General features: G+C 36.0%; 1 protein-coding gene across 5 annotated transcripts in view; it reads left to right on the top strand.

The window, feature by feature from the left end:
- Positions 1-24,731, top strand: part of RBPJ (recombination signal binding protein for immunoglobulin kappa J region) — a 103,288-nt gene that overhangs the window by 43,059 nt on the left and 35,498 nt on the right. For 4 of the 5 annotated variants that reach the window (XM_042936754.1, XM_042936755.1, XM_042936750.1 and 1 more), the window contains one exon: positions 18,317-18,355. In XM_042936754.1, coding sequence (XP_042792688.1) covers positions 18,317-18,355 — 39 coding nt within the window. Of the gene's footprint in view, positions 1-18,316; positions 18,356-23,230; positions 23,654-24,731 lie in introns of those variants that run through there. The other variant, XM_042936752.1, reaches the window with a different exon arrangement.

Raw genomic sequence — 24,731 nt, 5'->3', positions numbered from 1 at the left:
TTTCTCTTCTTTTTCACTGCTCTGTTGCATCCCAGTGTTCTCTGTATCCTTTCTTCTCTTCCTACCCCACAACCTCCTCTCTGTTTTACATGCAGCCTTAACAAACAGGAATATTTGCTCTGCAGTCTTCCTGTTTAAAATAATGTGTGAACAGTGCTTTTGAGTGTGAGAACTGGGCAGACCAAGTGAGAGAAAGGAGGATGTTATAAAAATAGTATAAAATGTAGGTCCTAGCAAGTTGTCCAGAAGTCAAAAGGGTTGACCCCAGGACAAGTAGTATTCCTCTGTCAGATTAAAAGATTTGTTGAGTATAATGACCAGACTGGTCGGATTAATTCTTGAGGAATACTGGAACCAAACCAAGGCATTGAGGGATAACCAGGAAAAAAAAAAAATCAACAATTAGAACTGTGACTCCCCTTTAACTTTGATTTTCATTCCAAAGTTCAAATTTATACTTAGAATTAAGGATCTAATTTTAGTCTTAAACTTTCCTTCATACCTAGGAACCACCATCATTTAAAAAGCCCAGAAAGTTAAGGGCGCCTGGGTGGCTCAGTTGGTTGGGTGTCCCGACTTCGGCTCAGGTCATGATTTTGTGGTTTGTGGGTTCGAACCCCATGTCAGGCTCTGCGCTGACAGCTCAGAGCCTGGAGCCTGCTTTGGATTTTGTGTCTCCCTTTGTCTCTGCCCTTACCCTCCTCGCTCACTTGCTCTCTCTCTCAAAAATAAATAAACATTACGAAGAAAAAAGCCCAGGAAGTTAATTTGTCAGTTGCATCAATATTATTGGCTTATACATAATGGATCTTATATTAGTATTTGATTATTGAAACTACAATGAAAAATTGCCTGGGTGAAATTGCTGGAGACCTATACCTGGTATATGTAAGTTTTCCTATCAGTTAGATTCCTCAAAACTGTGTAAAGGAACATGGACTTCTAAGTACCTTGTTTCAGGAGTATTGTTTATAGCCCCATTTAGATCTTGATAAGAATCTATCAAAAACATGGATTAATACTTTTTTGAAGATGTCAACATGGCTCATTAAGGAACATTGGTATTGTTGAGCAAGTAATAATAGTAAACTATAGCAGGACATTCTCCTTAGGAAAAGTAGATAGTTTAATTAACATGAGGAAATTAGTCATCGTTTTAGGTTTTTGGACTTGGTAAAATAGTTCCTTTCTCTCCTTTATAAAACTTGTAAATTTAATAATTGACTTATTTGGGAGACTATAATTTTTTTCTCCAATGTGGAAAATAGTGTTCTAATTTCAGATCAATTTGTTCATGATTATTTTTAATTCAGAATAGTTCATCTAAATAATATTATAGCTTAAGAGCTACTATTCCATAATTTTTTTTGGTTTTGCCACCTTTTTTTCTTTTTTAACATATGACTTGCTATTATTCTGGTTTATTGGGTTAGTGAACACATACTGTCTACAGGCTTATGTTTGAAAACTTGATGTTAACACTATACACACTTGAGCCAACTTTAATGTGAATAATATAAGCTTATAGGTTTGGCCATATTTCTCTTATGCACACTTCTATTTAAAAAAAAAAAAAAAAAAAAAAAGGTTGTTCAGCATAAAAGTTATGGCCTAAAAAAATCCACTGTGCCTATCTGATTTATTGAGGAAACAGGTTGGCATTTTTTTTTCTCCTATAGCTCTTTAAAGGCTCTGGATTCCAGTAATCCCTACAGCTATTAACACATCAGATTTCCCTGGTTTATTTAACCTAGTGGCATTGTTTCATATTTTCTAGTTTGATTACTACAGCATTTCATTCTTGAGATTCAACAGTTTTTGTTTGCTGAGAAATAGTTTACAAGTTAAAAAACGATTTTTCTGAAACATTAAATTTTCATATGATGGGTGGTTTGTTTAATGAAAAAAGAAAATAGACATTAATTTATCAGTGAATTAGGGAGAAAAACGTCCTTATTTTGGGAAGATAAAGAAGCAGTTTAAGGACCAGAGTATGGCTTCCTTATGTATTTATGTGTGGGTCTCATTATCTTGACCTTAGTATGGTCGATGCATAGTCAGAGGTAGGAGAAAGTCCTGCCTTGTGACTTTCTGAGCTCAATTTTCTTTCTAAGTTTGAAATAATGCCTACAGGTCAGGGCTATGAATGAGAATTAAGTGACAGCATATATAAGGAGATACATGCTATTTGTTGTTACATACTTCTCTGTTCTGCTATATGAGGCCAGTTTAGGAAGCTGTGGATAGAAGTAGTAATGAGAGCTTCCTTTAGCCTTGTGGAATCGGGGAATGGAAATATAGAAGATAATTTGAGATACAGTTGGCAGCATTAGTCAATGATTTGTTTATGACAGAAGGAAAGAATGAGAAGAGGTCAGTAAGACTACTACTGTAGAGAAACGACATGTCTTCAGGGAGCATGCAGGTGTAGAAGTTGGTAAAAGGAATGTTAAGAATTAAGTGGCTGCAGTAGAGTTTATCTTTAAGGAAGACCTATCCTCCTGTTTTCTAGTTAGACAGTTTGATGTTGGGCCGTCGACTAGACAGTAAATTAACTCTGACAACACAGCTTTGCAGTTTGCATAATTTAAATTCATAGCACAGCAAAACACTAAGTACATACATACGTGAATGACTCAGATGGTGAGTGAAACCTCTTCCTATTAAAGGTGGTTATTCTCGTTTTCTTTGTTGCTTCCCAGCTTTTGCTCCTGTGTTAGTGCTTCGACACCATCAGTTTCTGATGATCTATACTTTTAATCACTTCATGGTCGTTCCCAGTTCAGAACCTTTCCTTTATGCTGAGCGGAGGTCCTCAGATGATTCGAGTATTCGGCTGCTTTTCCTACCACCCAGGGCAAAGCAGTTTGCCGTCAGATTGCACTCTCAACTTCTGTGCCGCTGTCTTGCGTATTACCTTTCAGAGTCCTGGGACTCCTGTGAGGCTTGAGGAAGCAGATACTAGCTGCTGGGTCCGTGTTTTTGGTCCTAGTGGTGCATGAAGGCAGCGTGACAAGTTACTGGCTCGGATAGACTTTGGCAGAAAGCCATCTTTTAAGCTTTGAATTGTGGTTAAGACCACTTCTTCAGAGTGGTTTAGGCATTACCACAAATGCAGGTTTATTATATTATGGCCTGTTGTAATTCAGAAGAAATGCATTGTTTTGGGCATTAACACTCAACGCTGAAAGGCATTTCCTTATTCATGCAATGGTATTATAAAAAACATTTTGGAAGTCTCTTTCCCATTCTGATCATATGAATTTTGATCATTTTATTATTTTTGTTTATTAAAATTCTCCATTTTAATTCAGTGTCCTATGATTGGCATCGTTTATTATGCCCTCAGGAACAGGATTCTTTGAAACTGCTTAACTCCTTTATAAACCCGAGTCCTAGCCTTACCTTTATTCATTAGACCTTATTCTGGCTACCCTATCCATAAATGTTCTGGTCCGTGTTTTTTCAAGGAAAATAAAAGGCGGATGCACTGCTGAATTCAGATACTTGAGAATACCAAACTGTGTTAGAGATTTGGCTATGTAAGAAATTGGCCAAACATGGTTTGATGGAAGTTGGGCTGGTACTGTGTTTGTATAATTTCTATCACCATAAAAAAGAAGAATGTAAAACCTCTTTGTTTACTGAAGATGTTTTGTGTAGATTCTTGGTTCCTTTCAACTCAGAAGAAAATGTACTTTGCAGAATTATGATCGATAGTGTAAATAGTAAAGTCATAAGACACAGTTCCCACTACAATTGTAACATTTTTCCTTGTGCGAGGAAAATGTAAGAGTAAATGTCAAATTTATGACATACATTTGTGGGCACACACGTGTCTGTATGCATATGTGTGTGGTAGCCAAGGTGTGGCTCCTCTGGCAATTGTCTTTAGATTTACTGAATTTTATGTATTGATAGCTTTAAACAGCATTTTTTTCACTTTCTAGTATTCGAAGAAAATTTTACCCTTTACCTTTAAGATTTAGTCAGTAGCTGAAGCATTGGGAGGGTAAAGAAGGTTTCCTTTTTGGTTTTTTGTGGACCCCTCACTGAAGCAAACCACATCTGTGCTTGTATCGTAGAAAGTTTTAGGATCAGTTACTGCACTTTACAATTCTAGCATAAAATTCATATCCCTGGCCCCATGTTCGCATGTTAGCTAAATTCCATCTTAATGCAGAGTATATGGAAAACCATGAACATTATACTTTAGCTCTGGTTTTTTTGTTGGTTTGTTTTTAATGTTTTATTAATTTTGAGAGGGACAGAGACTGAGTGCGAGCGGGGGAGGGGCAGAGAGAGAGGGAGACACAGAATCCGAAGCAGGCTCCAGGCTCCCGGCTCCCAGCTGTCAGCATGGGAGCCTGGGGCTTGAACTCAGGAACCATGAGATCATGACCTGAGCCAAAGTCCAACACTTTAACTGAGCCACCCAGGTGCCTGGGCAAGGTAGTTTTCTGAGCTAATTTCCGCATCTGCATAATGAGGATAATAGCACCCACCTTATAGGACTGATAAGTGTATGCAGTTGAGATATGCAGGCACAGGACTAGCCTTATGCCAGCCCTCTAGTAGCTGCTGTTACAGTGTAGTCTGTACGGATAGGGACAGTGTGTCTTATTTGTTGCCACATGTTCCAAGTCTAGTGCAGTGCTTAACACACAATAGGCACTTAAATGTGTGTTAAATGATTAAGATAAAAATAACCAGAATATAGGAAAACAATTAAACCATTTTCTGTCTCCTTCCTTTTCTCAGTTTTAGATTAGATAGGCAAAGGAAGCCAGTTTTAAGATTAATAATGGGAACATTTTAATCCTAGTACATATTCAGCATTTTTTCCATGACATTTCATAGTTAGTGATTTTTTAAAAATACATAATCTTGTGGTAGATGATTTGCCACAGATGATCCTGATATTTTGCCTACTAAATAGGAGAGAAGATTGTGGGAATATCTGATCTACAATTTGGATGGAGAGGGAGGAAGACCAATTTTGTTAGGACTTAACATGCCTGTTGACATGATATTTAACTTTTCTTAATATGAAATATATCATCCTGGGATGGTGTAGCCCAGGACTAGAAGATCACTGCCTTGGGGCGCCTGGGTGGCTCAGTTGGTTGAGCGGCTGACTTCGGCTCAGGTCATGATCTCACGGTCCGTGAGTTCGAGCCCCGCGTCGGGCTCTGTGCTGACCGCTCAGAGCCTGGAGCCTGTTTCTGATTCTGTGTCTCCCTCTCTCTCTGACCCTCCCCCATTCATGCTCTGTCTCTCTCTGTCTCAAAAATAAATAAACGTTAAAAAAAAAAAAAAAAAAAAAAAAAAAAAAAAGAAAATCACTGCCTTATAAAATTTTGATGTTAAAATAAAATTTGAAGGCAATAGGAATGAATTCCAGGAAAGAACTCTTTCTCTCCACCCCCCGCCCCAACCAGCCATTCATTCAAAAAACAATTAAGAAAAATATGCATAATACCCACATACACACATATATATTTCTAAATTAATGTCATAAACCTACAGAAACAAAGCACACAAATTGTAAACGTACAGTAAAGTGAATCTTCACAAAGTGAATATACATGTGTGACCATCACACGCATGAAGCAAGAATGTTACCAGCTCCCTGGAAGCCCTTCTTGTTGCCCCTTCTGGTCTCTCTGCTACTCTCCCACAGGTAACCCGTATCCCGATGAACACTGCACATTAGTGTGGCTTGTTTTTGAATTTCCTATAAACAGATTTATATAATTTTGTGCCTTTTTGAGTCTGGCTTCTTTTGCTCGCGATCAGCATATCACATATATGGTGATAGCTTGTTCACTTTGGTTACTGAATAGCACTCTATTGTATGATTATTCCTTAATTTATCTGATCCTTGACACTGGTCTTTTGGGTTGTTTCTAGTTCTGGCTTATGTCTGATGCTACAGATGTTCTTGTACATGTCTTTTGGTATCCATTTATACACATAATGTGGGGAGAGTATTTTTACTACTTTGGAATTTCATCGGCAATAATAATCTCAAGTCAGCAAGCAATATATTTTAAACTGTTGTCAATGGGCTAGCGGTATCACTACGTTCTCAGGTGTACTTGCCTTAAGGAAGAGTCACAGGCCTCCATGTCCTGCCTAATTGCATGATACTGCTTCTCAGGCTTTTCTGTTGCATAGGCTGAGTCAGGACTAAGTAGGGAGACACCCACTGAACCTAACTTTGAAAGGGAAACATGCTTTTTCTACTCCTCCCATTTCCTTCCGTGTGATGGGACCTATGTGATGTATGATGCTTGGCCTGTCTCCACATACCAGGTGTGTGGAACATTTTATTTTTAGAGCGTTAGGACTCAATATAGAGTGTGGCTTTAAAATTTCAAGTTCTTTTGGCTTAATAGTTGTGTGGGTTTTTTTCACTGAAAATTACTTATTTTTCCATAACTTATTCTTTGGAGGCAGGAACTTCTGATGTAACCATTTTTCTCATATCCTTTCCTACTAAAAATCTCCTTGGCCCTTTGTACTGTAGGGTAAGCTTCCATCTCAGAAATCATTGATGGCCACTTCTTGGGGTTCTGACCTATCTCAGTGTCAGACGTTTCTTGTTCACTTGTCCGAGGCAGTGGTTAACAGGTAACTGGAGCCCTTCCCAGACAGATGTTTTATACACTAAATGTTGCATGTATTTGCAAGAGTAGAACCCACGAAGAACAGGTGGGAAAAAAAAATCCCATTGTGGATGGTTATACTGTTATGGCCTTCTAAATTTTCTGTAGGGAGAAAAATGTCTTTTGCTGCCTTCTTTTTTCTTTTCAACCCCTCCCTCCCTTCCTTCCTTTTTTTTTTTTTTTTTTTTTTTTTTTTTTGACTCACTAAGGTTAGAATATTTAAGGATGAGAAAAAAGTTAATACCTCTTCTGATTAATAATCAGATTTATTTCTTCCTGCAAAGAAATTCCAAGTGGCTGCTTAGCCTTTAAAGAACTGACAACCTTAACATCTCTGACAGAAAATTTGTAGGGAGGAAAAAAATCTTCACTGCTTGTAACTTGAGGTGGGCATGAAAAATAAGAGGGGACATGCGTGGGAGAAAACTTTGTGACTTCATCTCATATATAAGCCAGTTGTCCATGATCACTTGTGGATTTTCTATGAAAGGTGTTTAGTCCTAAACAGTTTTTGATGGGTTACTTGTGTTCTGTCTGGGCTGCCCTTCCTTGGAAGGTATAAATTCTAGGGCAAACCTCTCTTTCTCCTTTCGTATCTTTGCCTTGATGGTGGTAGGAACCGTTTGTGTGTGTGTCTGTGTACATGTGGATACACATGTGCTATTTCTATTTATATGTTCATATACTCCTCATTTGTTTGTTTTGGCACCTGCTTGTTGGTGTTTAAGTTACTGCGCAGCTGCTGATACTTGACCTGGTAGTAACTTAGGACCCCGTAAAGCTGAGCCCTTATCTCTCTCTGAGCCGTAGTTTAAGGCAAAACTAAATGTGTTTTTGTGTGTGGTAAATTATATATGATGACATAAAATGTATCATTTTAACCATTTTTAAATGTACAGTTCAGTTGCATTAAGTACCTTTACGTTATCGTAGTTGCATTAAGTACCTTTACGTTATCGTACAACTATCTCCATCTGTCTCCAAAGCTTTTTATCTTCCCAAACTGAAACTCTGTACTCTCTCTGCTCCCTGACCCCTATCGCCAGCCCCAGCTCCTGGCAACCAGCATTCTACTTTTCTGGCTCTGTGAATGTGGCCACTCTAGGTACCTTATATAAGTGCAATCCTAGAACATGTGCCCTTTCGTGTCTGGCTTATTTCTCTCAGCATAAAGTTTTCAAGGTTCATCCACGTCGTAGCATGTGTCAGAATTTCCTTTTTAAGGCAGAATAATATTATATGTGTATACCACATTTGTTCATTTCTTCATTCATTAGTAGGCATTTGGGTTGTTTCCACCTTTGGGCTGTTGTAAATAATGCTGCTGTGAGCAATGGTGCACAAGTATCTGTTTGAGTCCCTGCTTTCACTTCTTTTGGGTTTACACCCAGACTTGAATTTGATTGGTCATGCAGTAACTGTATGTATAATTTTTGGAGGAGCCACCACACTGCTTTCTATAGTGGCCGCACCATTGTACATTCCCACAGTAAGGTACAGAGGTTTTAATTTTCCCATATCCTCACCAACACTTGTTATTTTCTGTTATTTTTGATAATCACCATCCTAATGGATGTGAAGCGGTATTTCTTTATGGTTTTGATTTGCATTTTCCTAATGACTAGTGATGTTGAGTATCTTTTCACGTGCTTATTTGCCATTTGTTTATCTTCTCGGACAAATATATCTGTTCAAGTCTCTTTCCTATTTTCTTCTCCTGTACCTATTTTTAAATCAGGTTTTTTGTTGTTGAGTTAGAGGAGTTTTTTATATATTCTGGATGTTAATCCCTATGAGATACATGGTTAATTACATGTATTTCTAAAACAATATAAATGTGTATTTGGTTTGAAGGGTCTATTTCAGTTTTACCATATTTGTTAGAGTAAATATCATTGAGTAATCCAGCCTTGAAGGAGTAGTGGTGTTTTACTGAGTGCGTATTCGTACCAGGTACTCTTTAGGTGCTATACATAGATCAACATTTTAAATTCTCGTGAGACTCATATGGAAGTACTGTTATCTGTGTTTTCAGCTGAGGAAAATGAGACATAGAATTTAAGTAACTTCCACTTGTGGCATTAAATCTGGGATTTGAATTTAAGCAATGTAGCTCTGGAGTCCAGGTACTTACCACAGCACTTGTCTACCATTCCCACGTGTGATACTCTGTGTTCTCATCAGGTGACACTTTGCACCTCTGGAACGCGGCCTTAAAAGGCAGTTCATAAGGTCAAGTGAGGCATCTGAAGGAGTTCTTAACAAAAATTAAGCAGATAGCTAAGATTGGAACCTATTTAAAGCTCTTTAAGTTGCATTGTATTTCCCTTTGTGGAGGTATATGTTTTCCTTAAGGGTGTGAATTTCTTTATTTGAATTGGGCATATGTTTTTCTAAAGTAGCTTTCCCAGGGAAATTTGCTGAGACTGTTTTTTGAGCAAATTCTTAACTCGTATGCCTTTATCTGTTTTTACTTTAAGCTACCTGTGTTGTACCCTTGGTGTGTGAGTTGATTTCTAGAGAATGTAATTTTATTTTGCTGTTTACCTAAACCAGACTTAATTAGTAAAGAATAAGGCACCTGTTAAATTGTATAACACATTCTAGAACAAATTGGAATTCTTGCTGCTGCCTGTAATTATCACAAATAATTGTGTATAAGGTGTATGTATTTTTTTATACGTGCACTTGGGGGAGATGAAAATGTAGATCTTATTTTCTCATTCAAAATGAATGCTGCTAACTGGTTTGCTTTTTTTTTTTTATTTTATTTATTTATTTTTTTTATTTAATGTCTTTATTTTTGAGACACAGAGAGACACAGAGCATGAGCAGGGGAGGGGCAGAGAGAGAAGGGGACACAGAATCCAAAGCAGGCTCCAGGCTCTGAAGCTGTCAGCACAGAGCCTGACATGGGGCTCAAACTCATGGACTGTGAGATCATGACTTTAGCTGAAATCGGATGCTTAACTGACTGAGCCACCCAGGCGCCCCTAACTGGTTTGCTTTTTTAGGTATATATGGCCGCGACTGGGAGGTGGTATATAGTCAGAAAGTGATTCCTAATTGTACACATGACATTTACTTTTTTTGTTGTTGTTAATACAAATGATGCTTTATTCATCATGTTTCTTCGTATGCATATTTTTCCACAGTCACAAATTGTCTACCTATATAATAAATTTCTTGAATTATTAATAGACATTGTTAAAATGTGTTCCAAAAAGATTGCACAAATTTAAACTCCCGACAGTGTGTGAGATTTGTTTGTCCACTCGTGCACTAGCACAGAGTATTAGCAAAACTTTACATCTATAAGCGAATCTTGCATAATTGTCAAGAGAACATAAAAGCTATATCAGGAAGCTGGCCATAGTCTTTTATATGATACCTCCCCTGAATGTTTTTTGATAGGTTTGTCACCACCAGTTTCTGTGGCAAAGCAGGGTCAGGCCAGCAACTTGATCGAGAGATTAGTGTTTCTCAGAGTGTGGCCTTTTTATTCTGATACAATTTCAGTTTACAGAAGAATTACAAAAATACTACAAGGAAAATGCCAGGTATCTCAAGTGTTAACATTTTACCACATTTGCTCTATTCTTCTGTATGTCTATACACACGCACGCACGCACACAATTTATTTTCTGTAGACCATTTGAAGGTAAGAAGTAGACAACTTTCCTTTAGTTTCCCTAAATATTGTGGTGGTTGTTTCTAATAAAAATAAGAACAGTCCCTTACATAACCCCTGTACAATTATCACAGCTAGGATGTTAAGATTGATATAATCCTGTTGTCCACTCTGCTAGCTCTATTCAGATTTTGTCAGTTGTCTGAATAATGTCCTTTATAGCAGAAGTAAATTCTGGATAGTATGTTGCACTCAGTTATCATGTGTCTTTAGTCTCTTTTAATCTGGCCAGTTCCTCAGTTTTTTATCTTTCATAACCTTGATGCTTTTTATTTTATTTTATTTTTTTAATTTTTAACGTTTTTTATTTATTTTTGAGACAGAGACAGAGCATGAACAGGGGAGGGGCAGAGAAAAGGGGAGACACAGATTCTGAAGCAGGCTCCAGGCTCTGAGCTGTCAGCACAGAGCCTGACGCAGGGCTCGAACTCACAAACCTCGAGATCATGACCTGAGCCGAAGTCGGGCACTTAACCGACTGAGCTACCCAGGTGCCCCCAATTTTTTTTTAATTTTTTTTAATTTTTTTTTTTTTTTTAATGGTAACCTTGATGCTTTTAAGAGTATAGTTCAGATACTGGGCACCTGGGTGGCTCAGTCGGTTAAGCATCTGACTTTGGCTCAGGTCATGATCTCACGGTTCATGAGTTTGAGCCCCATGTCTGGCTGTGTGCCGACAGCTCAGAGCCTGGAACCTGCCTCGGATTCTGTGTCCTCCTCTCTCTGCCCCTCTGCCCGCTCACACTCTTTGTCTCTCAAAAATAAATATTGAAAAAAAAATTTTTAAGTAATTAAAGTATAGCTCAGTTATTTTGTTGACTAATCCATGCTTTAGGTTTAAATTTTCTCGTGTTCAGCTTCAGTTTCTACATTTTTTTGTCAGTAACATCACAGAAGTGATAATGTACTCTACTTAATGCATTATATTAGGAAGCATTGTCAGTTTGTCCCATTCAGTCTTTTGATATGTGAAATTAGCATAGTTTGCCCAGTGTCCAGTTGCCCCCTCTTCTAGAAGCCATAGATTATAAGATGCATACTTTTCATATAAGATCTCATCTGCAGTGTTAATGGATGCCAGTGTTCTCGCAACTCAGTTATGCTATCTGGATAGTAAGGCTTATGGCTCTTGCAGATTTAACCCGGGAAAGCCCTTCCCCAGGTAATGCATTTTTGGAAAGGCACCCCCTTATCCCAGTAATAATATTGGAAATATCTAAGAAGGCAGATACTGAGAATAGCTGGAGATGATGGTCTCAGTCACCCTTCAGTTATGTCTTTCTGCTTTTCCTGTTGCTTTTCACAAACTGCTGCCACATTGTTACAAAGATAACTTTGATATTTTTCTTTTATTGTAAAGAAAAGGTAGAATAAAAATTAAAGAAACCGTGCTTTTCAGATGTTCTACCAGTACAGGGAATTGGGGGAAGCACGTTTCTCCACCTGATGGGGCCAGCTGCAAGCATGGCTTGTCTTTGAAATCTACCCCGTAGGATATTTGTTCTCATAGAAACACATTTAATACATGTGATGGCCAGGAGGGCACGTGGTGCCAAGGACCACTGGTTGCACCTCAACAGGTTTTGAGCAGTATTGTTACCAAATGTGATTCTTGAGGGAAGAGCAAGTTCAAAACTAGAAATTAAAGTAGAACAAAGGCAGACATGTTTTGCTCAAAGTTGTGTGACTTAATAGGCTGTTTTCTGCCACAGACAGAGAATGGATGAGCTTTTTACAGTAGAGATAAATTACATATTTATTTTTTAAAAAATTTCAATTGGTTAAATATTAATCTCCAGTTCTATCCAATAGGTACAATATGTAGTTTCTAAAATTTTACTTTTGTTAATTACATAGAAGAACATCTTTGCATATATTTCACTGTCCATGTGTCCTAATAGCATATACGTTCCATAAAGACATAGATTTGTTCACTGATGTATTCTATATATCTATACTTGATTTCTACTAGGTGAATGAATGAATCTGGAGGCAAGGACAGAATGTTATATGTAGCCTTTTCTAATTAGCCTCTTATATTTTTTTGTGAGTAAATTATCAAACAGCTTCCTAGTATATTTTGCTTTCTTTTCATATTATACATTATCATAAAATAGAATAATAATGTGTATTACCTATTTGTTTCCTTCTGATGGCATGGCCAGGTGTGCATTCTTGAGGATATGAGTCAACATTACTAATTTTTCCTCAATCAAGTGCTATTTTATTTCACTGTCTTAAATCATGGGAATCCCAGTACTTTCCAACTGTATAAAATTAATATGCTGTTTACAGCAAATTTGGTATAAAATTTAGTTTATGAGTTTGGATTGTTCATGCTTTCTTTTCTACTTATTTCCTGCAAATACTACACCAATGTTTCTTGCCTTTATTTTATTCTCATTTCTGTTAAAGCAGAAAATTTGTGAAATACAGTAAAATAGAGGCAGTTGCTTTTAGTTCCACAACCCAGGGGCACAAGAGTTTCCCAAAGACTTGAGCTTGTTTTCCAGCCACATCTGTTTTTAAAACTGATGTTCTAATATTGTTACTCTAGATAACATCAGGTTTTGGGGACTTTTTGTAGCAATGTGTTACGATCAAGTCATGATCTCATGGTTCATGGGTTCGAGCCCTGCATCAGGCTCTGTGTTTCCCTCTCTCTCTGCCTCTCTCTGTCTCTCTCTCAAAAATAAATAAACATTAAAAAAAAGCCAGAATCATAACTTTCCCCCTTAGATATATAAGCAGATTATTATATATTATTACATTTAGTCAGAACTACATTTTATATAATACAGCATGCATATAATTTGAGAAACTTCTTGCCGATGAGATATCGACAATCTATACTATCAAAAAGATAATTGGATAGCAGTGATTCTTTGTCACAATGAAGAATTAATTCCGTATTTTATAAAATTAAAAGCATCCTTAGAGTACTTAGGGATTTAGATTATTTTTTATTGTTAAATACGCCATACACCTATTATGAAAAGCATTTTACATGAGAGTGGTCTAAACTTGGTTGGTTCAACTTATTTCTGGTTCACTTGTTAACACAGATCATGTGAATAGACACCTTGTTTTTATTTTTTTATTTTTTATTTTTGACACCTTGTTTTTAAAATAGATTGCAAATAAAGATAAAAGTTTATGCCTATCTTACCATTCCCTATTATAAGAGTGAGAGATAGAGTTTAATCTTTAAATTATAATCAGTCTATGAGAAATTGATAATGGACTGTAGTCCTTTCTGCTGAAAGGTGAATATTTTGACTGCATGATACAAATATTGCATCATGAATTTTTTTGAGTCATTCATGTTTAAAAATGGACCTTCTTTTTTGCAGTAGATAATTCTTGAAGTTGTATATATTGTATATCAGATTAGTAGTGAAAATTACAGGATCCATAATGCACCTTATTATGTAACTTGACATTTTAAAATATGTGGACCTATAAATTTTATTAAATAATTAGGATTTAGTTCAGCTGCAAGCTTCAGAATACTTCACTGTGAACCTAGTAAATGCTTTCATGACTTTTCTTACAAAACCCATTTTCTTATTCTTCCCCTATTGCAGTAAATACAGTAACCATTAGTTTTAATGAGATAGTGTGATGGCGTATGCATTAAAGAAAGGACTGGGATCGCTCGCAACAGTTAATGGAGGTGCTTTATTATCTACTGAAGAAGCAATTTAATTTTATTAACAGATTGCTCACCTTAGGATGGCGCCTGGATAGAATGTTGCTAAATTTTGAAGTGCTGTTCCAAGCTCAACGGTGCAGACTTGCTGAGTTCTCTTGCTCATGTTTTCTGTAGGGGCAGGAGGGATTCTGCATGAGAATGTTGTGTAATTGTTGATTTCATCCAAGGGGTATTTCCAAAAAGGAATAGAGACAGATATTTTAATTAACACTTAGTTGTTAATCTGATTTTGAAAACATTTCAGAGCACCGAGAAACAAAATTTATGTTTCAATTGTGAGTACAGTGGATCTCTTACTCGTCCTGTAATAAAGCTGTGTCAAATCCAAAAGGTGCCTGATGGTTGGAATATTAGTATGGAATGCTAGTATGAAGGGTACCATGTCATGATCTCCATTGGAAAGTTTTATTGATTTCGTTAGCTGTGTCTCTGTAAAATTTTCACCATTTTAACCACCTCACTTTGCTTGTCTTTATAAAGTGCAACTGTGCTCTTTCTTACATATACAGTATATGCAAAGAAACATTTTAAAGGCTGTCTTAAACTTCTTGGTTTTTGTAAACTATATCTAACATAGTAAGGCAGTTTAATGGTACGTGTAATCAGTTTGAAAAATTCAACAAAGTCTTCCGTTTGGAAAAAGATTCAGGAGTAGATTTTCAGCTTTAATTCCAGAACTGAAATTTACAGATGAGCCAGTAGTTCAGTGAGTGTTTGTTGTTGTTTTTTGTTTTTCAGTAGTTCAGTGGTTTAGAACCTGTGGTCTTCAGTGGCCCTGCTGATGTTGCTGCTAAAACATTGTGTTTTGTTTCTTGGTTTTTAAAATTGAATATCCTGCAGGGTAAAATCAAAGAATTAATAAGTAATTCTTCCAACAGAAACTTAGATTGTTTACTCATATTTGTGTACTATTTGAGTTAGAATACTATTTCAGTATTTCAGGGTTAACAAAAAAGAAACTTCAGAAACTTAGATTGTTTATTCATATTTGTGTACTATTTGAGTTAGCATACTATTTCAGTATTTCAGGGTTAACAAAAAAGAAACTTCAGAAACTTAGATTGTTTACTCATATTTGTGTACTATTTGAGTTAGCATACTATTTCAGTATTTCAGGGTTAACAAAAAAGAAACTTCAGAAACTTAGATTGTTTACTCATATTTTTGTACTATTTGAGTTAGAATACTATTTCAGTATTTCAGGATTAACAAAAATGTAGCCACAGATACCCATTGTTTATAAATCCTGAGTTCATAAACAATGTCATATAGCATTAAATTACACAACAAAATGTACTACATCAGATGCTAAGGCTTTTATCATCAAAGTTAATAATTTTGTGGGACATGAAGTACGGTAGAGAACTCTTAAGTCAAATTAGGCTTTGCAACCTGTAACTGATTATGAGCAAGTCACTTAGCCTGTTTGTAACTTCAGTCTGCTTGAAAACAATTCTATTGGTCCATTTTCAAGTGTTGTGCTTCCACCATCTCTTAGAGAACCTCGCAGTGGAAATAGGTCATCACGTAGAAGTTCGTTTCTTCTTCCTCTATACTTATTTATTCTTATTAACATCACGCTTAGTTCCTTATTTCATAATTTTGGCTTGCCAATTTATAACAAAAGTGTATAACATTTGTTGAGCACTTACTGCATACCAGGCACTGTTTTATGTGTTTCTAAATATTAACATATTTAATCCCTTCAACACCTCTTTGAGGTAAATGTAGTCACGGTGCCCTCTTCACATGTGAGGAAACTAAGGTCTGGAGAGTCAGGTAACTTCAAAGTTACACAATAGGAAAATACTAAATCATGGATTTGAACTCAGCTAATTTTACTCTAGAGAGTTTTTCTTAACCTCCGTGCTGTATTCTAATTACAGCCTAAATTGTGCTTTCTTGACCCTTGTTCAAGCTTTTCTCCTTGCCCTCTTACAACCAGTTGAAATGCTTTTGTTTGTCCACTTAGCCTATTTCTTTCTGAAGGGCCATGTACTATAAGTTTCTTGAGTAGTAACATCTAGGTTTGTTTTTTTTTTTTTTTAATTTAGTTTGCATATAATTGACACAGTGTTACATTAGTTTCCTGTATAGCATAGTGATTCAACTTTTCTCTGTGTTCTGCTGTGCTCACCATAAGTGTAGTTACATTCTGACACCATACAACACTATTACAGTGTTGTTGACTATATTCCCTATGCTGTGCCTTTTATTCCTGTGACTTACTCATTCTATAACTGAAAGCCTGTGTCTCCTGCTCCCTCTCACCCGTTTTGCCCACCGCCCACTCCCTTCCCTCTGGCAGCCATGAGTTTATTCTCTGTATTTATAAGTCTGATTCTGATTTTTTATTTTTTTAACTTCACATATGAATGAAATCATGGGGTATTTGTCTTTTTCAATCTGACTTACTTCACATAGTGTAATACCCTCTAGGTTCATCCATGTTTTCTCAAATGGCAAGATCTCCCCCCCCCCCCTTTTTTTAATGTCTTCATGATATTCTGTGTGTGTGTGTGTGTGTGTGTGTGTGTGTGTGTGTGTGTGTACCCACCATATTTTCCTTATCCATTTGTCTATCAATGGTCCTTAGGTTGCTTTGATATCTTGGCTCTTGTAAATAATGCTGCAATAAACACAAGGGACATATATCATTTTGAATTCGTGTTTTCATTTTCTTTGGTTAAGTACTCAGTAGTGGAATTACTGGGTCATAAGGTATTTCTGTTTTTAATTTTTGAGGAACCTCTATACTGTTTTCCACAGTGACTGTACCAGTTTACATTCCTACCAGCAGTGCGCAGGGTTCCTTTTTCTCCATATCCTCGCCAACACTTGTTATCTTTTGTGTTGTTTACTTTAGCCATTCTTACAGGTGTTAAGGTGCTGTCTCGTGGCTTTGATTTGCATTTCCCTAATGATTAGTGTTGTTGAGCATCTTCTCATGTGTCTGTTGGCCATTTGTATGTCTGGAAAAATATCTATTCAGGTCCTCTGCCCATTTTTAATCAGATTATTTTGGGTGTTGAGTTGTAGAAGTTCTTTATGTATTTTAGATATTAAGTCCTTATTAAATATATCATTTGCAAATATTTTCACCCATTCAGTAAGTTGCCTTTTTGTTTTGTTGATGGTTTCTTTCACTGTGCAAAAGGATTTTATTTTGGTGTGGTCATAATAGTTTATTTTTGCTTTTGTGTTTCCCTTGCCTTAGGAGACCTACCTAGAAAAATATTGCTGTGGCCACTGTCAGAGACGTTACTACCTACTTCTCTTTTAGGATTTTTATGCCTTCAGGTTTCCCATTTATGTCTTTAATCCATTTTGAGTTTATTTTTGTATATATTGTTAAAAAGTGGTGTAGTTTCGTTCTTTTGCGTGTACTAGCCCAGCTTTCCCAGCACCACTTACTGAAGAGACCCTTTTCTCCATTGAATATTCTTGTTTTCTTTGTCATAGATTAATTGACCATATAAACACGGGTTTATTTCAGGGTTTTCTGTTCCATTGATTTATGTGTCTGTTTTTGTGCCAGTACCATACTGTTTTGATTACTACAGCTTTGTGTAGTATATCTTGAAATTTGGAATTGTGAGACCCTTAGCTTTGTTCTCCTTTTTCAAGGTAACTTTGGCTATTCTTGGTCTTTTATGGTTCCATACAAACTTTGGTATTATTTGTCAACAGCTGGGTTTAAATTTCAACTCTGCCTGCCAGTTAACTTACTTAGTGGGCAAGTTGCTTTCTGCATTTTTTAAATGGGCCAATATGTGCTTTACAGAATTGTTTTATATTAATTAAAAAGAGTAATGTATAAAATATGTATAGCAAAGTGCCTGGCACATGACAGACACTGGTAAACTCTATACCACCTCTTGGGCTGTGAGGATTTTTCTGAGTGCTGCAGAGTGTGTGAGACTGGGTGTCTTTGGTTAGTTGTGGGGTTTTTTTGCAAGGTGTCTCTAGGAGGTATTGGTCACACTCCTCTGATCATTGTGCTACATGCTCAGAGTAGGTATGTAAGGCATACTTAGGGTGTGTTGTTTTTGTTTAGAAACCATTTTTAAAGTATGTATTTTGTTATTTCTGGGTAAGGATGGTTGCTAAAGGACGTTCCTTTGTGCTGTTCTTAGTAGAGTTGAAGTATACGTCGCAAAGGAGATTTCATGGTGCCTAAAAAGCTTCCTGTGGAATAACAGCCTATATATATTTATTTATTTTTCTTATTTTTTCCAGAAAATTTGGTGAGCGGCCTCCACCTAAACGACTCACTAGGTAAGCATTATATTAGTCTTTCACCCAAACGTTAAATGAAAATACCAGATCCTGTCATCTTAAAAATGATATTAGGTGCTCTTGAAGTGATTCAGATACTGGTATCTAGATCGTAAGCTTCTTCCCATCCTTCCCTACGTCCTCCCCCCACCTTCCACCCCCCAAAACCAGGCTAATTGGGTATAGTTCAAAGGGGAAAAATGAAACCTTTTAAGAAGTAATCTTGAGTATGATATAGTGAACATAACAAAGGCAACAATGTAAAGATAGCTTCCGATATCCGGCCAATCTAGCTGCATTTAGCTAATCATAATTTATTGATTATAAGTGAAACTTGAAAGATAAATGCTTTAAAAAAATTTAAAGAAATATAAGATTTTAATCATTTTAAGGAGACTATAAATACTACATTGTGTTCTAATTATGCGAATTAATTTTACAATATACGTTTTAATTACAAATGTTAAGGTTGAAAGGATTAGTCTTAAATGATTTAAAATTTTTTCAATCAGCATTTGTAAATAAAAAAGATACCTGTTGCACAGTTACAGCCCTAGAGTTAATGCTAATCCTGCATTGTTAGTATCTTTCAAGAATATTATATGCATGTATAAGCATATCATTGTCATTTCTTCTTTTTCTTTTCTTAAGTCTGGCATCATACTCTACCATCGCTCTGGACCTTGTAACTCCACCTAACTGTACATCTTCTACCTTGTTCTCTTTCATATCTCCGTAGTCTTTTATTGCCTTCACACTGCTCCTTCTTTAATATTTCACATTGATGGCCATTTGGGTTATTTCCACATTATTGTTATTATTAAAAAAAATGCTGTACTCAAAGAATGATGGAGACATGCTGCGAGGACACAGAAAGGGAGCCAGTTTAAATAGGTTCTCCTTAGCCAAATCATGAGCACTTTAATCTTCAAAATAAATAATGATAGTAATAGAACCCACAGAATAAAATATAGTTTAAAAGTCTACACTGAGTTAAAGAAATGACTCTGTAGTGGAGGCTAGGAATTTTTCTTATAGCAGAATTCCATCTAATAAATGTAGAAGGAATGATGGAACTAGGAAATCACACTTTGGCAACCACTACAGTAATAATTGTTTCAGGCAGAAAAACTATCGGTTTAAAGTTTGATGAGAAACAAACATTTACTTAGTCTCTAAGTGTATCCTCACAAAGTATGTATTAATTATAAAGGGAACAAAAGGAGCATGACAGTGAAGAAACTTGGCAGATATCACCTTAATGAAGTGATTGAAATTTAACATCACTAGTAGTGGACAAATAAACATCATGTGCATCCTCAGGAGGATGACATCATGTCACTTTTGTGATGTTCCTGCCAAAAATGCACAAGCTATGTCTAAGCCTGAGGAAACAGACACAAATGAGGAACATTCTATAAAGTAAACAACATTTACTCTTCAGACTTATCAAGACGACGAGAAACAAAGACTGAGGAATAGCAGACTAGTGGAGACCAAAAAAATCATGACAACTAAATTCACCTAAATTCTGGACCAGGAAAAAAATTGTCTTTTGTTTTAAAGCTGGAGTTAGCAAACTTTTCTATGATGGGCCAGATAATAAACATATTAGACTTAGCCACACTGAGGCTGTTGTGACTTCTCATCTCTTCTTACATCCCCAAATCAGCCATAGATATCAATATATAAATGAATGGAATGTCTGTATTTGAGCTCAAATTAATTTAGAAAAATTGGTGGCTGTTCTGATTTGGTCCAAGGGCATTAGTTTCTCAACACTGCCTTCCATACTCCAAATAAAGGACATTTGTGGGACAGTTGGCAACATTTGAATAAAATCTGTATATACAAGTATTGTATCAGTGATAATTGCATTATGCTTGTATATGGGCATGTCTTTGTTTTGGGGAAATGAACACTGAAGTATTTGGGTTCAGGGGCTGTGTATCTACAATGAGCTCTTAAATTGTTTAAAAACATAATATGCAAATATGGCAAAATACTGATATTTGGGGAGCCTGGAGGAAAGGGGACTAGTACAGTTCTTTGCCTACTTTGGCCACTTTCCTAGAAGTCTGAAATTACTTAAATTAGAAAGGTTTTTTTTTCTCTAAAGACATATACAATTACTTGTTTGTATATACCAGGAAAAAATTCGAAGCAGAATTTTTTAATTCACATTTATGGACATTTTGAAATTTATAGTTTAATAGATTATTTTATTTTATTACCAGTAGTAATAGATTGCAATGACTCCTAACCATAGAATATATTTTGGTGAATAAATCACTTGCTTTTAATGGGGATACCTCTGTAAAAATAGCAGTCACTGTGATGGTAATAAATATCATAAGGAAATTTTCCTTTCCTTAAATATATACAATAATATAATTAGGCCCCGTTTACTTTATCATGATTTTCCGTTTACTCTTTAAGCGGTTTTCCCTGTTTGGAAAATTTTTGTAAGCTTTTAAGCCTTCTGCTTTTGGCCAAAATGGAGTAACAGGGACTGGAATTACTCCAAACTGAAACAACTGAAAAAACCTGGACAAAATATATTAAAACAATGTTTTTCAAGATACCAGATGGCAGGCAAGAAAGGACAGTGAGCCTTGAGAGACAGGAGACCCGTGAGGTGAGCTCCACAGTTGCCCCAACTTAGTACCTAGAGAGTTTCTAGGACATGATGTAGGGAGAAGGAATCCAGGTGTGGAGCCTAGGAAGCACCTGGAACCAAGGAGATGGAGCTGGGAATCCGGGGGCCCACGGTGGCTAGAGTTCCCAGGCAGAGAGCTGGAGAGGAAAGAGCTACGTAGTTCCGGAGATCTGCAGAAGGTCCCTTCTTATCTTCAGCTGAGTATCGATCAACACACAAGTGTGAGGAAACTACCCAAGGCTGGGGGATAAAAATCAAGCTAAAGATTTAGAGGGGAAAAACATCCTGAAGCTCATACTACAAACTTGCCTGTTCCCACTAGCTAAAGTGGAAAAATATAATTCATGATGCATCTACTACAGTACTGCAGAGCAGGATTTTCCTTCAATAATGGTGCAAAATTTGGCCAACACCAAATGCTGCTGATTTTACTGTTAGGTAAAAGTTTTGTTAAAAAACTCAAAAACAAGATTGAAAGGATCAAATTCTTTCCAAGTAACTTAAATATATACCAAGACAAAGGTCAAGAATATTTACAGGAATAGAAAAGTATCAAATACTCAGAAGTCAGATTTATTGTGTCTTAACATATAATTAAAATATACCAGTCATACAAAAAAGCAGGAAAATATGATCCATAATGAGGGAAAAATTCAGTCAATTAAAACCAACCCAGCAGTGACGACATCTGATGGAATTAGACAAAGACATTAAAGCAGTTATTGTATTTGTCTTCTATGTGTTCAGTGTGCTAAGACCAGGAGTTTGAGATTTTTTTTTTGTTAAAGGATCAGGTGGTAAACATTTTAGTTTTTGTGGCCCATGTATCCTCTGTTATAACTACTCAGCTCTTTTGTAAAAAAATAGCCACAGACGATGTGTAAACAAATGGGCATGTCTGTATGCTGGAGTACAATTTTCTGTCACAAAGAGGGGGTGCATCAGATTTGCTTTATGATTGTAATTGCAGATCCCTGAGCTAGAGAAGAGATTGAACAAGTTAAATAGAGGACATGGAAGATTTTAAAAGGTATCTAAATCAGATTTCATAGAGAGGAAAATTACAATATTTAAGATGAAGAAATACAGTTGATGGGATTAATTATAGGTACATACTGCTGAAGAAGAGACTAATGAACTTGAAGACATAACAATAGAAAGTATCCAAAATGAAGAACACAGAAAAAGTTCTCGGGGTAAAATAACTCAATCTGTAAGGGAGCTGTGGTTTACGTTCAAGTGGGCTAATATCCAAGTAATTGGAGTCAGCCAAGGGGGAGATACGGTTAAAAGAATAGATGAAGAAATAATGGCTGAAATTTTCCTTAACTTGGTGAAAATTGTAAAACCATAGTTCTGAGAACTCAGTGAACCCAAGCGCAAAAACTACACTGGAGCATATTATAATCAAGTTGCTTAAAGTTGGTGATAAAGAGAAAATGTTAAAAGCAACAGAGAAAAAAGATGTGTACAAAGGAATGAAGACAGATGAGGATGATGAGAGACTTTTCATCTGAAATCTTCCTAAGGAGAAGACAATGAGACAAGAGCTTTAAAGTACTCAAAGGGGGAAAAAAGTCAGCAACCTGGGATTCTGTCCCTGGGCAAGACAAAATAAAGACCTTTCTAGACATAAAAAAAATGGAAAAGAATTTATCATATGCAGGCCTGAACTACTAGAAATGTTAAAGAAATCTTTCAAGCAGGACAGTCATAGCAGATAGAAATCAGATTCTGTACAAATTACTATGAAGAAAGAAAGGTGACATCACTACAGATTCTACTGATATATAAAGGATAACAAGCAAATATTATAAATAAGTTTCTGTTAATAATTCAACAACTTTTGAAGAAATGCACACATTTCTTGAAATTAGCAAACTACCAAAGCTTACTCAAGAAGAAACATAACCTGAATAGCCCTAATGTCTAAAGAAATCGAATTTGTAATTATAAACCTTCCCACAAAGAAAACTACGGGCTCTTGAGGTCTTCCAGACGTTTGAGAAGTAAATCATACCAGTTCTATATACACTCTTCCAGAAAATTGGAGAGTAGGATGTACTTCACAGTACATTCTGTGAGGACAGCATTGCCCTGTTTTAAAAGCAGGGCAAAGACATTTCAAGAAAATAAAACAATAGACCAGTATCCCTTACAAACACAGATGCAAAAAGTCTTAAATTTTCAAAATGAAAACAACAATGTGGCTTTATCTCACAAATGGAAATCAATGTAATTCATTATATTAACAGAACAAAAAGGAAAATCATGTGGTCACCTCAAGAGATTTAGAAAAGCTTTTGACATTCATCCTTGATCATAATTTTCATCAAACTAGGAACAGAAGGGTATTTCCTCCTAAAAAAAGTGTACCTACAAAAAAACTATGTTTAACACAATACTTAACTGTGAAAAGACTGAATGTTTTCCCTCAAGATCAGGAACAATGCAAGATTGTCTGCTTTCACCGCTTCCATTTAACATTGTACTTGAAGTTCTAGTTAGTACAGTCAGTTCAGGAAAGAAAAGGACGCCATCCAGATTGGAAAGAAAGAAGTAAAACTGTCTTTATTTGCAGACATGATCATCTATATGGAAAATCCTATGGAATCTTAAAAAGCTGCTAAAACTAATAGGTGAGTTTTGTCAAGATAGTAGGATACATGATCAACATAAAAATGAATTGTTTTTTTATGTGAACGGTGGGAAATTGAAATTTAATAAACAATACTATATATAATCACATCAAAAGTATGTAATTCTTAGGGGAAAATCTGACACGAGATGTAAAAGCACTGTGCACTTGAATCTTTAAAATATTGTTGAGAGAGCTTGAAGTCCTGAGTAAATATTCTTGGGACAGAAGACTCAATATTGTTAAGATGTCACTTCTTGCCAAATTGATCTATGGATTCAACTTAATACTTGTCAAAATCCCAGTGGACTTTTTGTAACAGTTGACAAACTGTGAAATTTATATGGAAATGCAAACAACCTTAAGCTACATTCAGTAATCATGGATGGTATTGGTGTAAAGACAACCAGGTAAATCACCCTAACAGAAGAGTGGCCAGAGGAAGTTTTTGAGGTATATGTTCTTCATTCAAGGTGCAAAGGCAATTTAGTTAAAGGGTCTTTAAAGATTCTGGAACATTTGTATGTCCATATGCCCCTGTCATTTATATACATAGACACAAAATAACTATGATCCGTGGCTAGAACCATATGCAAAGATTAGCTTAAAATATACCTAAATGTAAAACTTCAAATTATATATATTTTAGAAGAAAATACAGGAGAATATCTTTGTGACCTTGGGTTAAGCACATATTTCCTAGATATAACACGAAAGCACTAACTCTGGAAGAAAGAAATGAATAAATTTTACTTCTTCAAAATTATGAGTAAAACATTTGTTTCCAGATTATGAAAATAATAAAAAGTCAATAACAAGGAAATAACCCATTTTTTAAATAGGAAAATGATTGAGACAGGTACTTCTCCAGACACTGTGGCAAATAACCACTAAAGAAATGCAAATTAAGACCACAATGAGATATCTAGTAGGAAGAACTGATACTCTTATACTCTGGTGGTAGGTAAAGTAATACAACAATTTAGGAAAATAATCTGGCACTTTCTGAAAAAGTTAAGTACACTCCTACCATATGGTGCAGCCATTCCATTTTTACATATTTAGTCAAGAGAAATTAA

The sequence above is a fragment of the Panthera leo genome, chromosome B1 (genome assembly GCF_018350215.1).
Source record: "Panthera leo isolate Ple1 chromosome B1, P.leo_Ple1_pat1.1, whole genome shotgun sequence".
Lineage (NCBI taxonomy): Eukaryota > Metazoa > Chordata > Mammalia > Carnivora > Felidae > Panthera > Panthera leo.
The sequence above is the reverse complement of the archived record's forward strand: the minus strand, read 5'-3'. Positions and strand labels throughout refer to the sequence as shown.